Source organism: Myotis lucifugus, unplaced genomic scaffold (assembly GCF_000147115.1).
Source record: "Myotis lucifugus unplaced genomic scaffold, Myoluc2.0 scaffold_194, whole genome shotgun sequence".
NCBI classification, from domain to species: domain Eukaryota; kingdom Metazoa; phylum Chordata; class Mammalia; order Chiroptera; family Vespertilionidae; genus Myotis; species Myotis lucifugus.
Genome location: NW_005871242.1, coordinates 1,994,323 through 2,008,652, shown reverse-complemented (window position 1 = coordinate 2,008,652; position 14,330 = coordinate 1,994,323). Strand labels below are relative to the sequence as shown.

Genomic DNA, 14,330 nt, shown 5'->3' with positions numbered 1-14,330 from the left:
AGTGCACAAATTTTTGTGCACCGGGCCTCTAGTCTATATAATAAAAGCATAATATGCTAATTAGACCAGACAGCTGAACGACCTTCCAGACGACCTTCCAGACAAAGCCAGGGCTGTGAGGGCTGAGGCAAGCCAACGGGGCTGAGAGGGCCGAGCCCCTTGCACAAATTTTGTGCATTGGGCCTCTAGTACTTTTATAACATGTTTCAGGTTATATCGCACTTCTGCTCAAAATCCCCCAAGGGTTCCTATCTCAGTCAGTATAAAAACCATAGTCTTTATAATGGTCTAGAAGACCCTACAAAATCTGGCCTCCCATTACCTTTCTGTTCATTACCTAATTCCTCTTCTCAGTTCTAACCACACTGGCCTACTTGTATTTCCTTGACCATACTAAGCACAAAACCGGATTCAGGGCCTTTGAATGCCTGCTCCCTGCCTGGAATGCTATTCCCTCTGATATCACATGGCTCATTCCCTCACCTCCTTCAGGGTTCTACTAAATGTCAGACATTCCCTAAAACAATGATTTAAAACTGCACAAATCCATCCTTTCCCTCTGGATTTTCTCTCTCTCTCCTCTGACTTTTCTCCATAACTGGCATACCATTTACCATCCCCACCCCAACTAAACTATAAGCTCCATAAAATAAGAATGTTTTTTAAAAATCTGTTCACTCCTGTATTTTCAGTGTCTGGCACATGGTAACTCAGTACTCAGTAACATTTATTGTTAAATGAATGTTATCTATAACTTTAACTATTAACCATGAAGCTTCACTGCTATCACCTGTTGATGATAATCCGGCAAAGCTCCTACCCCAAACTCTCCTACCTCCATATACAAATCTATAAAAGTTGTCCATTTTACACTTTACACAAATACCCAGTTTATGTAAGATAAATGGACTCTTCTTCCATTCATAAAAGCTCCTACCACATTTAGTACCATCATGTACTCAAAATAGAAGAACACTGGGAGACCTATTTGGTTCCATCTTTTCCTTCAACTCTAACTCCCAACCCAACACTATATCTTTTCCATGCTATCCTAAATCTTTCTCAAAAATCTCTGCCTACTGCACCTCCTGTGCCTTCATTCAGACCCTAGTCACTTCTCATTCTAACTACTGTAATCACTGGACTCATGGATGTCCTTGTTCAAGTATTTTTCAATCCACTACGCACTGTATCACCAGTGATGAGTATACAATCAAAAATTCTTAGTAGCCCTTCAAAAGCTATTTGACTACTTTCAAAAGCTACTGTAACTAAAAAAATAAACCACAAACTCTTTAACATGTACCATAAGATCTTTGTGATCTGGTCTATACTTACCTTTCAACTTCTTCTCTTACTTGACGTCCACCAAATTAACTACATCCAACCAACTCCAAAAGTTCAATAAGCTTTCCTATACCCAAACTGTTCTATTTAAAATGTCTTCCTCTTCTTATTCAACAGTAAATTGTTACTCATTCCTTCAACACCCTGCTCAAATATAACCTCCTCTACAAAGACTCCGCTAACATCCCTAGATAGATACTTTCCTGTTTATTCTCATTGAGTCTATACAAATCTCTATAGCAGCGGTTCTCATCCTGTGGGTCGCGACCCCTTTGGGGGTTGAACGACCCTTTCACAGGGGTCGCCTAAATACATCCTTCATATCAGATATTTACATTACGATTCATAACAGTAGCAAAATTACAGTTATGAAGTAGCAACGAAAATAATTTTATGGTTGGGGGTCACCACAACATGAGGAACTGTATTAAAGGGTCGCGGCATTAGGAAGGTTGAGAACCACTGCTCTATGGTAACATTATACCATAAACTAGCAGTTAAGAGTTAAGGATCTGAGGTCAGACTCCCTGGGTTCAAATACTGATTCTAAAACTAAAGCTATATAACTCTAGGTAAAATAATCCTTCTAAGACTTCAATCTGCAAAATGGGAGCAAGTAATATACAAGGTTGTATTACAAGCAACAAATTGATATGTAATGCTGAATATAATACCAGGAACATAGTAAAAGAGTACCTATTACTAATTACATTGGTTTAATTATTTATCACTGTCTCCACAAGTAGAAGAGACACATTTTCGATTCATCTATGTATTTCTAGTACCTGCTCCTAAGATAGCTAACAGAAGCTCACATTTATCTAGCCCTCACTATACGAATGACACACTATGCCATCTTGCAAATATCAACTCATTTAATCCTTTCAACAAACCTATTAAGTAATTTGTTCAACCAAGGTCACTTAGCACAGATAGGATTTGAAGTCTATTTCTAGTACTTAGGCCTTTAACCACTACCTATTAAAATTCTCAAGAAAATTATGTTAAATTGTTAAATTAATGACCTCAAAATACATCTAAACAGCCTTTTAATATGTCTTATAATTAATGGGAAAATGCCTAAGACCATTAAAACAGTCCCTCACTCCCCATCCCTAATTTCATCAATATCAAGGAGAAATCACTCCAACAACAACAAAAGTAGTCATAGGGATACCTTAAATTCCTGGCATGCCAAAACTAATGTCCTCTTACTAGCCAACATCCAGTTCTATGCTAGTAATTCAATATATTTCTTACCATTTCCTAATAAGTGCTCCACTCTGTTTTATCTCTCATACTAAACTACAGCTGGTCCTTGCTTCGCATGGTGCCATGTTAACTGAAACTGACACATACCAGAAGTGAGATAAAATCTCAATCACCAAAGGAATGTGTAAAGCATGGACACAATTCTGATGTGCATGTTTCCATTAACTCAGTGCCATGCAAAGTAAGGACTGCCTGTGTTATACACTTTTACGGGCAGCTATTATGCTTTCTACATCTCCACAGTGTGACTTGCACAAGGTAGGCCCTCAAATATTAATCTGATGGACCAATAATTGCAATATCTCTTCTATTTATAGTAGTTATTTATTCCTCAAAGCTAAAGTTAATGTTTACTGCACCTACCAGTGATGGCGAACCTTTTGAGCTTGGCGTGTCAGCATTTTGAAAAACCCTAACTTAACTCTGGTGCCATGTCACATATAGAAATTTTTTGATATTTGCCACCATAGTAAAACAAAGACTTATATTTTTGATATTTATTTTATATATTTAAATGCCATTTAACAAAGAAAAATCAACCAAAAAAATGAGTTCGCATGTCACCTCTGACACGCGTGTCATAGGTTAGCCATCACTGGACTAAGCCCTCTTTCTCTCCATTTACCTAAATCCTAATAATTCTTTGAGCCTGCTTCTTCTAGGAACATTTCAGATTGTTAGCGTAGGTAGTTGGCAAGATCACACCAATTCTTACTTATTCTTAATCTGCTGTGAATATGTGGAATAATCTGCATCATTTAATACAGCAACAAATTACATAAATAGGTACTCGATGCCACTGTTTGCTGTTTATCTTCTATGTACCTTTCCCTACTTGAATTCAGTACATGCCTTATAATTCTGGTGCCTCCAGTAACTCTTTTTTTAATTAATCTTCACCCGAGGATATTCTTTCCATTGATTTTTAGAGAGAGTGGAAGGGAAGAGGAGAAACAGAGAAACATAGATGTGAAAGAGACACATCAATTGGTTGTCTCCCACATGCTCCCTGACTGGGGATTGAATCCGCAACTGAGTTATGTGCCCTTGATCAGAATCAAACACAGGATCCTTAAGTCTGAGAGCCAATGCTCTAATCACTGAGCAAACTGGGTAGGGCCTGGTAACATTTTTTTAAAGAGTAATGCAGGGTGTTATTGTGATTAAAGGCAAAACATTTGAAGTCACACAGGCCTGAGTTATAACTATACCAGAAAAGTCATGCAACTAAAAGTTGCAGTTTTCTCATATGTAAAATGGGAATAATACTAGTAATCTTTACTTCAGAGGGTTGAGAAAATTATTATTTTTAAACATATTTTTATTGATTTCAGAGAGGAAGAGAAAGAGAGAGAGAGAGAGAGAGAGAGAGACATCAATGATGAGAGAGAATCATTGATTGGCTGCCTCCGGCACGTCCCCTACTGGGGATCAAACCCACAACCTGGACAAAAGCCCTTGATAGAATTGAACCCAGGACCCTTCAGTCCACAGGCCAACGCTCTATCCATTGAGCCAAACCAGCTAGGGCTTGAGAGAATTACTGATTCTAGCTTACTTCGTCTCTAATAACTGTTCAATTCTTTATTATTCTTTTCAAAAAAGAAAATTATTTTAATACCCCAGATTTTAAAAATGCTGTAACAATCTAATCCTGCAAAACTAAAATCGTTAAAATTAAGTATGGAAATTTAATGTGCTATTTGGTTAATATTTTATGTAAAAATCATTCTATATATTTCAAGAAGGCTATTATGCTACAATGGAATGAGCTGAATACAAACGCTTCTTTCTGGTGATGGACCTTTTCAGAAAAACCATTTCCTCCAAGCTCATAACATGATAGTTGAAATAAAATTCCAGAACAGAAGCCTACACTAGTAATTTTTTATGCTTCTAGTTTCTTTTCAGAGGTGGTTCTTTTTTATAGAAATGTTCCTTATATAGTTAATGATGGAACATAGAGCCAGGCAAACTGTATCCCTATTTCTCCTGAAATTTAAAAAAAAAAAAAAAAAAATCAAAACCAATTAATGAATGGCTTTTTTGATAAAAATCTTGCTAAGCATTTCAGTAACTCTTGAATTAGAAATATACCACATGAAACTTAATTACTCAATATAATCACTAGGCACAAATATTGGATTTGCTTTTCTGGGTTTCCCACTAATTTGTAAATTCTATGTCTTACTCATATAGTCCCTATACCTAGCATAGTTTGTAAAACAAAGCAGGCACTCAATAAATGATGAGTTGTTAGCTGGATGGGTTCCAAAATTAACTCCTTTATCACTTATCTCTTTTTTAAAAAATATTTTTTATTCACTGGGCATAGAGCCCACAACCCGGGCATGTGCCCTGACCAGGAATCAAACCGTGACCTCCTGGTTCATAGGTCTATGCTCAACCACTGAGCCATGCCAACTGGGCTCATTTATCTCTTAATGGTACAACTGTGCAACTATCTAATACTCTATAATAGAATTTTCCTGCATAATTTTTGAAGCAAAGGTTGAAGCAATTTCTACTATGTCATATGTAGGCTCTCAAAAATGACTGTTCATTATCTTTATGAATGCTTCATTATTCAAAACATCATCTAATCTAATCAGTAGTGACTTTCCCATTCACTTCAACCCACTTTATTACATTAAGTCAGAGAACCTGAGAGTCATCCTTGATGACCTCTTGCTCCTTCAAATTACACAGAATCTATCACCAAGTTCCACTGATTCCATCGCTAAAATATATTCTAAATCCATCTACCTCACTCCCATTTCCCCTGCCACCTCTCTAGTTTAAGCTGTCAGCTTCTTTCATCTGGATTATTGAAAAAGCTTCAAAATTAGTTTCTCTGCTTTCAATCTTATCCAATTCCAATCCATTTAATATGGTGGCCAAGAAAAATACTATTTTTAATGCAAATCTGATCCTACTATTTCCTTGCTAAAAATCTTTCAGCGGTTTCCCACTACAATTTCAATAAATACCAAAGTCCTAACTTATAGAAGGAAAATAATTCTGCAGAGAAGAAACATGGAAGAATATTCCTAGATCAGATGGATCAATAAATTGCTATTATTACTGCTTTATCCACAATATAATTAATCTTTTGTTTCTCATCCATGAACAAATTATTTGATTGTCCAATCTGAATATCCAACTTACCTGCAGTGCTTGTTCTTGGATATCACGAAATAACTCCATATCTTTCTCAGTCATGATTTCCTGGCTCCCAAAAAGCCGTTCCTCACTTTCTTGTTTGCCTTCCCAGCCATCCTGATTGTCTGCATATAAAGAACGGGTTCACACATTATTAATATACTACCCTTAGTTTAATACATTATCTAGAAATAAATTTCAGAAGTCTTTATTTCAGTTTGAAGACCTCAATAATAATTATTTCTATTATTATTTTATGTAACAGAGAAGAGATAGCATTAAACTGACTCAAAAAAAGGTATTATAACAAAGCATATGTATTATATCTGCCTATAATAAAATCCTTGAATTGTCTTCTTAAAAACACTATATAACTAAATGTAAACGTCATTAAAAGAGATTACATTTTAATGTATTATTAATACATACAAAAGCAGAATAAGAAAAAGTTCTAAGGAGTATAAAATTTATTTTGAAATAGTATGAATACAACACTTTTAGTATAAGTTGTACATTCAAATATTTTTTCATTCCTTGGTAGTATGGAAGAAGTTTATGTTATAACAAGACATAATTTTCATCACCTGACAAGAAAAACAGAGAAAATTTGCTCTTTCAAACTTCTCAGTGAAGGATCACCATAAGGCCAATACATTCTTATCTCAGCAAAAAGATAACCTTTGAAATAGCTACCTTAACTGATGTCAAGAAGTACCAACTCCCTTCACATTCTGGGTTCCCTTTAAAGTAAGAACTCCACAAACCTGAGGATCACAGAGATAATCATCTGGATAAGTATGATAAATTATAATTACCGGCTAAAGAAGGCATCTTCACTGCATGAGGATGCAGTGAAAAGAAATTAGTGAAGGAGTATTGAGGGATTACATGGGTCATTATCCTTTGCATTTGAAGATGACACTGCTGATAGTGTGCCATCAGCATTTCCTCTCTGTATGAATGTAGCTGAAAAGACCAATTAGGAGGTAGTTCTTTTCATATCAACTGCACATATAGGCTGTTATTCATTTAGTATAAGAAAAAGGACAAGGACTCACTGTTCACAATATTCCCAAATTGAAAAACACATACATATATAAAGATGCTATGTGACATGAATGCCCCCTAGTGCATGACACAGACAGATGCAGGCACAAACTAGTACAGCAACCAGTAGCATTGTTATCAGATGGTGCAATGTTGTTCCTTAAACTCTAAAACTCATAAAAAAAAATGACAGAGCCAATTAAAGCAAAAGCTCACACCAATGCCTAAAGCTCAATATTGGTTCTCCATATACTTTATACACATTTGCTCTAATACATTTCTATTTCTATAACATTCCAGTAGATTCTTCTAATAATCCATCTATAGTGAAATGGTTAATACAAAAATGCCTTTCACTAAGATCCGCTTTATTTTTTCCATCTAAGTCCAAACTAAATGACTTGCATGTCTTCTTAACCATGCTTAAACTAGAGCTTTTCTACAATCTACATGGCTGATAAAGACATAAAAAGTATTTAAATGCTTACAGTAATTAGTTGATTGCCACTTTGGTGAAAACCTGATCGATACAGCATTAAATAGGGGGACCTTACAATGATGAGAATTTTCTCTTTTCACTGAACCCATCAACCATTTATATAAGCAAGAATGAAAACAATGATGCAGTGAAAACAATCACCAATGGGACATCCAGAAGAAGGAAATCAAAGTGAAGAAATTATCTTACAGTATATGAGATAAAAGAGGCTTGTGATCCAAAAAAGTCCATTCTCAATTCTGCTACTTTCCTCAGAGCCGTTTCTACTTCCTTCGCAGCATTAGGTTCTCTAAACTCACAGCACTCAAGCAACAAGGCTAGTTTAAGTTTTAGTTATCTGAAGAGCTAATGAAAATGTTCTCCTCTAACTTGAATTACCTGCTACGCTATTAAATATTCTCCACAGATGTTTTATACTTTGAGAAATAAAGAACTTAGCCTGATACATTAAGCAAATGGACTGAAGCTATGGTTCTCTCTTTCTCTCTTTTAAGTGAAAAATTACAAATATATTTGCCAATATTTGAAGTAGAAAAATCAATGACCTTATATTTCCATGTATTTTATTCATTTCCTCATGCTTTCTTAAATCAACAGCATTTTATTCACCCTTACTCTTTCCAAATTCCTTCCAGAAATAATGTAAATAAGCATCATGATGCTCATCACATGATTTATTTTGTAATTTATGAAACATACAATTACCCTTGATTCAAGATTATAGCCCAAATTTCTATAGGCAGATTCTTGGTGGTTCTACCAAAAAAGCACCATCTTTTGTCTAATAGCTCCTACTTGTCCCTTCTGCAACTTCATGTCTAGCCTCTAAATTGTTGCCACAGTTATCACATTATCATTAAATATGTATCTTTAATACATTCTTATATTTCATAACTAATTTTTACTAATCAAATAAGTGTATTCCAGAGAGCTAGTGTTATTCCAAATAACACACTTTTGGAATACTTTTTGTTTCTTAGTGAACAACCTTTTACCTGTGGGCCAATCTGAAGAGCTTGATTTTCTGTTGCCCTTTTTCCTGATTCTATATTGCTCAGAGTAGTCTACCACTTCCCCTCGTGGTTTCCGCCCATCAGGGGAAGGGGTGAAGAATTTGGTAAGGCCATCAATGAGCCCTTTGGTTTTCTTGTTGAATTTCAAAGAGACACTGCTATCTCTGCAGAAGTCCAAGCCATCTATTCGCTCCAAATACCCTTCTTCTGATGATGATGCTGATTGGCTGGAGAGAGTGATTTTCCGTTTCCGACCCCTTCCAGGGCCAGTTCGAACTTTGCTGAAGGGACCTTTTGATCTAAATAATCAAAAAGGGAAAAGGATAACTATTTTTTAAAAATCTGTATAAAGTTTCTACTTATTATATAACATATAATTAGTAAATAACCTACAGCTTTATAAAAAGTCTGTATTATTAAAATATTTCATAAATTATAAATATTATATAAATAAGAAGCAATATTTAAAAAAACTCTATTTCCAAGAAGCCTAGTTATTTTATAGTGAAACAAATCCTAAGCCAGGAGTCAGAAGGCCTAATTCTGCCACTTACTAGCTGTACATCTTGGACAAATCACATTTTCTTTAAACATCAGTCTTCATCTGTTTAATGAGAGTTGGACCAGAGAGCAAGTCAGATCCTTTCAGGCATAAAGTCCTATGATCTCTGTACCAACTCAGATTTATACTTTTACCTTTAAAAACAAGGATGGGTTACTCTCTGAAAGTGAGGAATCAGAAGATCACTTTACAAGAAATTAAAGCTTGATTTAAGATTTATTATATGAACTACAGGCCCTGGCCAGTAGTTCAGTTGGTTAGAGCTTCATCCTGATATGTTGAGGTTGCGGGAATCAATGCCGGGTCAGGGAACATACCAGAATGAACCAATGAATGCGTAAGTAAGTGGAACAACAAATCAATGTTTCTCTCTCTCTCTCTCTCTCTCTCTCTCTATATATCTCTCTATATATATATATATATATATATATATATATATCAATAAAAAATATATGATCTACAATGCTGGTTCTGTATATTTCAATCTGATGTTGCCCATTCATTTCAAATGTGTCACAGTCAAGAGACTCTTAAATGTAGAAAAAGTGGGTAAAATGTTTGAGAATAAAGAGAGATTTACAGGCCTAAAGATATTTTACATATCATCAAAAGTGAATTACCTTAGAAATACTTAAAAAACAAAAAAACAGGTTGAATTAGCTATGGAATCTTGCCCCACCTCCTCCAGACATAGCCCAGTTTCCTAGTCCACAAAGGATAATTATATCCTGATTTCTGCTAATAGAGCAAAAACTTGCATTATTTTACCTCAGAACATAAAAATGACACTTAGCTGTGACCTCAATAGAAGCTATCCAGTGATCTGTACATCTAATAGAAATAAACTATTGAGACTAGTTTCAGGAGAGAAATCTGTGAAATGCAACAGTAACCATTTTTTCTTTCTTATTTTTTTATATAAGGCAATAGCTAAGAGCCAGGCATTGGTGCCAGACTACTTGAATTTTAATCCCAGTTCAACATTTACTATAAACTTGTGCAAGTTAATTTCTCTATACTATAGTTTCCACCTTTGAAAAATAAGAGTACAACAGTCCCTACTTCATTGGGTTGTTGGGAAAATTAAATTATTTAACACACATAAAGCACTTAGAAAGTGCCTTGGCAATTTATTAAGGGCTCAATAAATGTTAGCCATTATTATTACATAAAAGTGCCAATTATAACCAATGAAAATTTTTCATAAACAAGGGAATCCTAAAATCTAGAGAAGACCCTATCGACAGAGAAGACCCTATCCTTTTCTCCCCTCACCTTGCCACAAGTACAACTTACACCGTGTTTTGTTTCTTTAACCTGTTTTTTGGACGTCCTATTGGATTAGCATAACGCCGTTTTATCTGTGCCGCCTTCTTCTGTAGAAGTTTTCGTCCTTTTTTCCTAGGTCGACATATTTGACATATCCACATGCCTATAAAGAAAGAACATTCCACATAAAAGCACAATGGATATAAATACATTGAAAGCGTTCCGATACTCTTCAGGAGTTCTTAACCTCTTTCAGATTAAGGACTCTCATTTGAAAATTTAATGAAAGCCCCCCAGAAAAATAAACATGAAAATATATACACACAAAATTCTACAAACAACTGGAAGAGATTTACAAATATCTGAGGCCCACACATGGCTGACGTCCACTGATCCTCAGTTAAAAATCCCTGCTCTATACCTAGCACCCAGATACTGATTTCTAATTACCATTCTACAAGAAAAGAAGCCAGGATTCCATAAGTAATGGCTGATTCTAGGACTGGCACAGGGAAAATACAGATAACCTAGAACATCTTGGGGTGCCAGATAATCAAGAAGTGCTCAAAAGGTGATGAAAGCATATCAAAAGGACACAGGAACCAACTTGAAGGAGATCCCAATAGTCATATCTGGGTCAAACTGAGAAAAAAAAGAAATAATCAGAGCAATGAGTTATAACCCATAGAATAAAATAAATACAGTGAGTCTGTAATGATATAAATGAATTAAAAAATATGTGGGAGAAAGAGATAGCTCTCCTCTACAGAAGAATTCTAATTATGAAAATAGAAAAATCATCATTACCAAATACCACAGTAAAATTGGTGCAAGCAAGAATCACTGATGAATGCTAAAGTTGGTAGACAAAGCAGAAAAAGAATAACTTCCTCTATGGATGTTTAAATATTGAAAAGAGAGGAAAATAATAAATCCACATCACATAAGAATCAGGATGCCTAAAGAGAAAGACTGCCCCCACCATTAAGGTGATCGTTTTCTTCCTACTTATACATCCCCAAATAAAAAGATGCAAATTACTCTTTCATTTTAACAAGGCAGATAAAAAGTGCTTTCACTAACATAACCCTTTATATGGCCAGTTTGATTTCAGAAAGAATTTCTCACCTTTTGGCATCCGAGTAAGTGGTGGGTCACAACACTCCATGTGAAAACCTCGGTCACAGGAATCACAAAAGAGCATGTTATCCTAAAAAAGAGAAAGGTCAGTTCTGCTTAATCTTACAAAACAGAAACATATCAGGATCGTGACTTCATAAAAGTTAGGAAGATTCAACAATCTCAGAAAGGAGAGAAATTATTACAATAGTAAAATTTTCCTTAATTTGTATTAACTGAGTAAATGGACAGTCTGAGTTAGCAAACAGATGTGAGTTTTTGCTTCATCTGATCTTTAATAAAAACTAGTTTCGCCCAGCCAATGTGGCTCAGTGGTTGAGCGTTGACCTATGAATTAGGAGGTCACAGTTAGATTCCAGGTCAGGGCACATGCCTGGGTTGTGGGCTTGATCACCAGCAGAGGGGCATGCAGGAGGCAGCTGATCACTGAGTCACCATTGATGTTTCTCTCTCTCTCTCCCTCTCCCTTCTTCTCTGAAATCAATAGAATCAATTAAATTAAATTAAAAATAAATAATAATGAGTTTCATTACTTTCAAGTTTACCCAGGAATCAGAAGCTAACTTTAGTCAGTTTTAATAAAAAAAGGACAATTTGTAATTAATATATTAACTGACTAGTCCTAAATGAATGCCCCATACTACTCAAACAATTTCAAAATATTATTTTAAAATAGCTTGGTCTCTTGCCCAGGTGATGTGGCTCTGTGACTGAGTATTGACCTATAAACCAGGAGGTCACGGTTCAATTCCCAGTCAGGGCATATGCCTGGGTTGTGGGCTCAATCCCCAGTGTAGGGCATGCAGGAGACAGCTGGTCAATGACTCTCTCTCATCACGGGTGTTTCTATCTCTCTCTCCCTCTCCCTTCCTCTCTGAAATCAATAAAAAAAAAAATATTTAAAAATAAATAAAATAGTTTGGACTCTCTGCAAATTTATAATTAAGGTGCTTTAGAAAATACCTAAAATTAATCCAAATCTCAATACACAAGTATACTAAACTAATAATATGTAAATTTAAAGAGTCTACTGTTCTAAATTCTGCTGGATGAAGTGACTAAAAAATAACCAATCATATATAGAATATACAATAGACTATTTCTAAATGAAATATTCACTTTAGAAGTTAAAAATACTCACTGCATTTTTGCCTTGATCTCGACAAGAACTGCAGGTTTTACACTCGATGCACTGCCACCGTAAGGCCTTCACTCTAACCGTTAGTTCGGGGGAAAACTTTAAACAGGATGGATGACCTAATAAGAGGAAAATTCAACAATGAAACCATCATCAATCATTTTGTAATTGTACTAAAGGAATAATGTAGAAAAAGTCAGTATCAAAACATGCATCAAAAAAAAGGATGCTCCTGGAAGCTTACCATACCCATTTCATTAGGACTTATGTTCCAATTCAATTTTATTAATGCTAAATAGAATTTAGTATACACTCCACAAATTTGATTATAAAAAACTTAACAAACTCTAAATTTTTATTAACCCTGCAATAAAGCATGATGTGTGTACACATGCTTGTATGTATATGAATACATAACATGGCCAGGCCATTTCTGGAAGAATATGCATAAACTTTATAATTATAACATGCTAGGATATGATGCTATAAACATTTTGAAGGAGAAGGACTTTACATTTCACTTTATACCCTTCTGTGGTCTCAATTTTTTTTAACAATGACATGTTACTCTTAAAATTAAAAAATGTTTAACAAAAAATCCCATAGTTTAAAGTGAATTATTTGCTCACTAGAGGCCTGGTGCACAAAATTCGTGCACAGGTAGGGTCCCTAGGCCTGCGATCAGGGCCAATGTGTGGGGCAACCGGCGGGGCAATCGGGAGGGGGCCCCCCGCTGGCACCCACCTTGGCTGGCCTGCCACTGCCCACTCACAGGCCCCACCTCTGCACCACTGGTCGCCTCCCTCTGTGGAGTGACCGGCGGGGCACCTGTCTTGGCTGGCCTGGCGCCACCTGCTTGCCAGGCCCACCCCCTGCCGCTGCTACCTCCCTTTGTGAGGCGATCGGGGCCCCCGTTGGCACCCGCCTTGGCTGGCCTGGTGCTGCCTGCTACCCGGCCCCACCCCCTGCCTCCCTCCCGGTTAGGACCTGCGGGCTGGGGGCAGCTCCTGCATTGAGCATCTGCCCCCTGGTGGTCAGTGTGTGTCATAGCAACCGGCCATTCTGCCATTCAGTCGATTTGCATATTAGGCTTTAATTATATAGAATGATTTAAGGCACTCAAGCTAAAATTAAAACATAAGCAATATTTCCACTATGACCAGAAAAACATGTTTCCTCTTCCAAGAGTTAGTATCAGTTTGATTCTCAAAAACTTAGAGTAGTCAATTTGCCCTCAACTCTAAAAAGGTTTATCCCCTTTCCTCTAAAATTTGGTTTTATTACTACTACTAGAGGCCCGGTGCACAAAATTCATGCACTCGGGGGTCCCTCAGCCCAGCCTGCTCCCTCTCGCAGTCTGGGAGCCCTTGGGGGATGTCCAATGTCAGTCGGACATACTTAGTGCTGCCATGGAGGCAGGAGAGGCTCCCGCCACCGCTGCTGTGCTCACCAGCCATAAGCCTGGCTTCTGGCTGAGAGGCAACCACCCTGTGGAAGCGTACTGACTACGAGGGGGCAGCTCCTGCGTTGAGCGTCTGCCCCCTGGTGGTCAGTGCATGTCACAGTGACCAGTTGTTCTACTGTTCGGTCGATTTTCATATTAGCCTTTTATTATATAGCACTAGAGGCCCGGTGCACAAAAATTTGTGCCCTCGGGGGGGGGGGGGGGTCCCCCAGCCCGGCCTGTGCCCTCTCGCAGTCTGGGACCCCTCAGGAGATAACGACCTGCTGGCTTAGGCCTGCTCCCAGGTGGCAGAGGGCACGCCCAATCCCTAGGTGCAGCCCCTGGTCAGGCTCAGAGCAGGGCCGACTGGGGAGTTGGGGCGCCGCCCCGTCATGCACAGAGCAGGGCGGATTGGGAGGTTGCAATGCCACCCTCAG

At 37.1% G+C, this 14,330-nt stretch overlaps 1 protein-coding gene across 3 annotated transcripts in view; it reads right to left on the bottom strand.

Moving 5' to 3' along the window:
- The window catches only part of KAT6A (lysine acetyltransferase 6A), a 123,887-nt gene that overhangs the window by 41,724 nt on the left and 67,833 nt on the right, over window positions 1-14,330 (bottom strand). For 2 of the 3 annotated variants that reach the window (XM_006097057.3, XM_023760851.1), the window contains 5 exons: window positions 12,453-12,568; window positions 11,300-11,381; window positions 10,199-10,334; window positions 8,323-8,639; window positions 5,788-5,906 (listed from right to left, as the gene is read on the bottom strand). In XM_006097057.3, the coding sequence (XP_006097119.1) occupies window positions 5,788-5,906; window positions 8,323-8,639; window positions 10,199-10,334; window positions 11,300-11,381; window positions 12,453-12,568 (770 nt within the window). Of the gene's footprint in view, window positions 1-5,787; window positions 5,907-8,322; window positions 8,640-10,198; window positions 10,337-11,299; window positions 11,382-12,452; window positions 12,569-14,330 lie in introns of those variants that run through there. The other variant, XM_023760852.1, reaches the window with a different exon arrangement.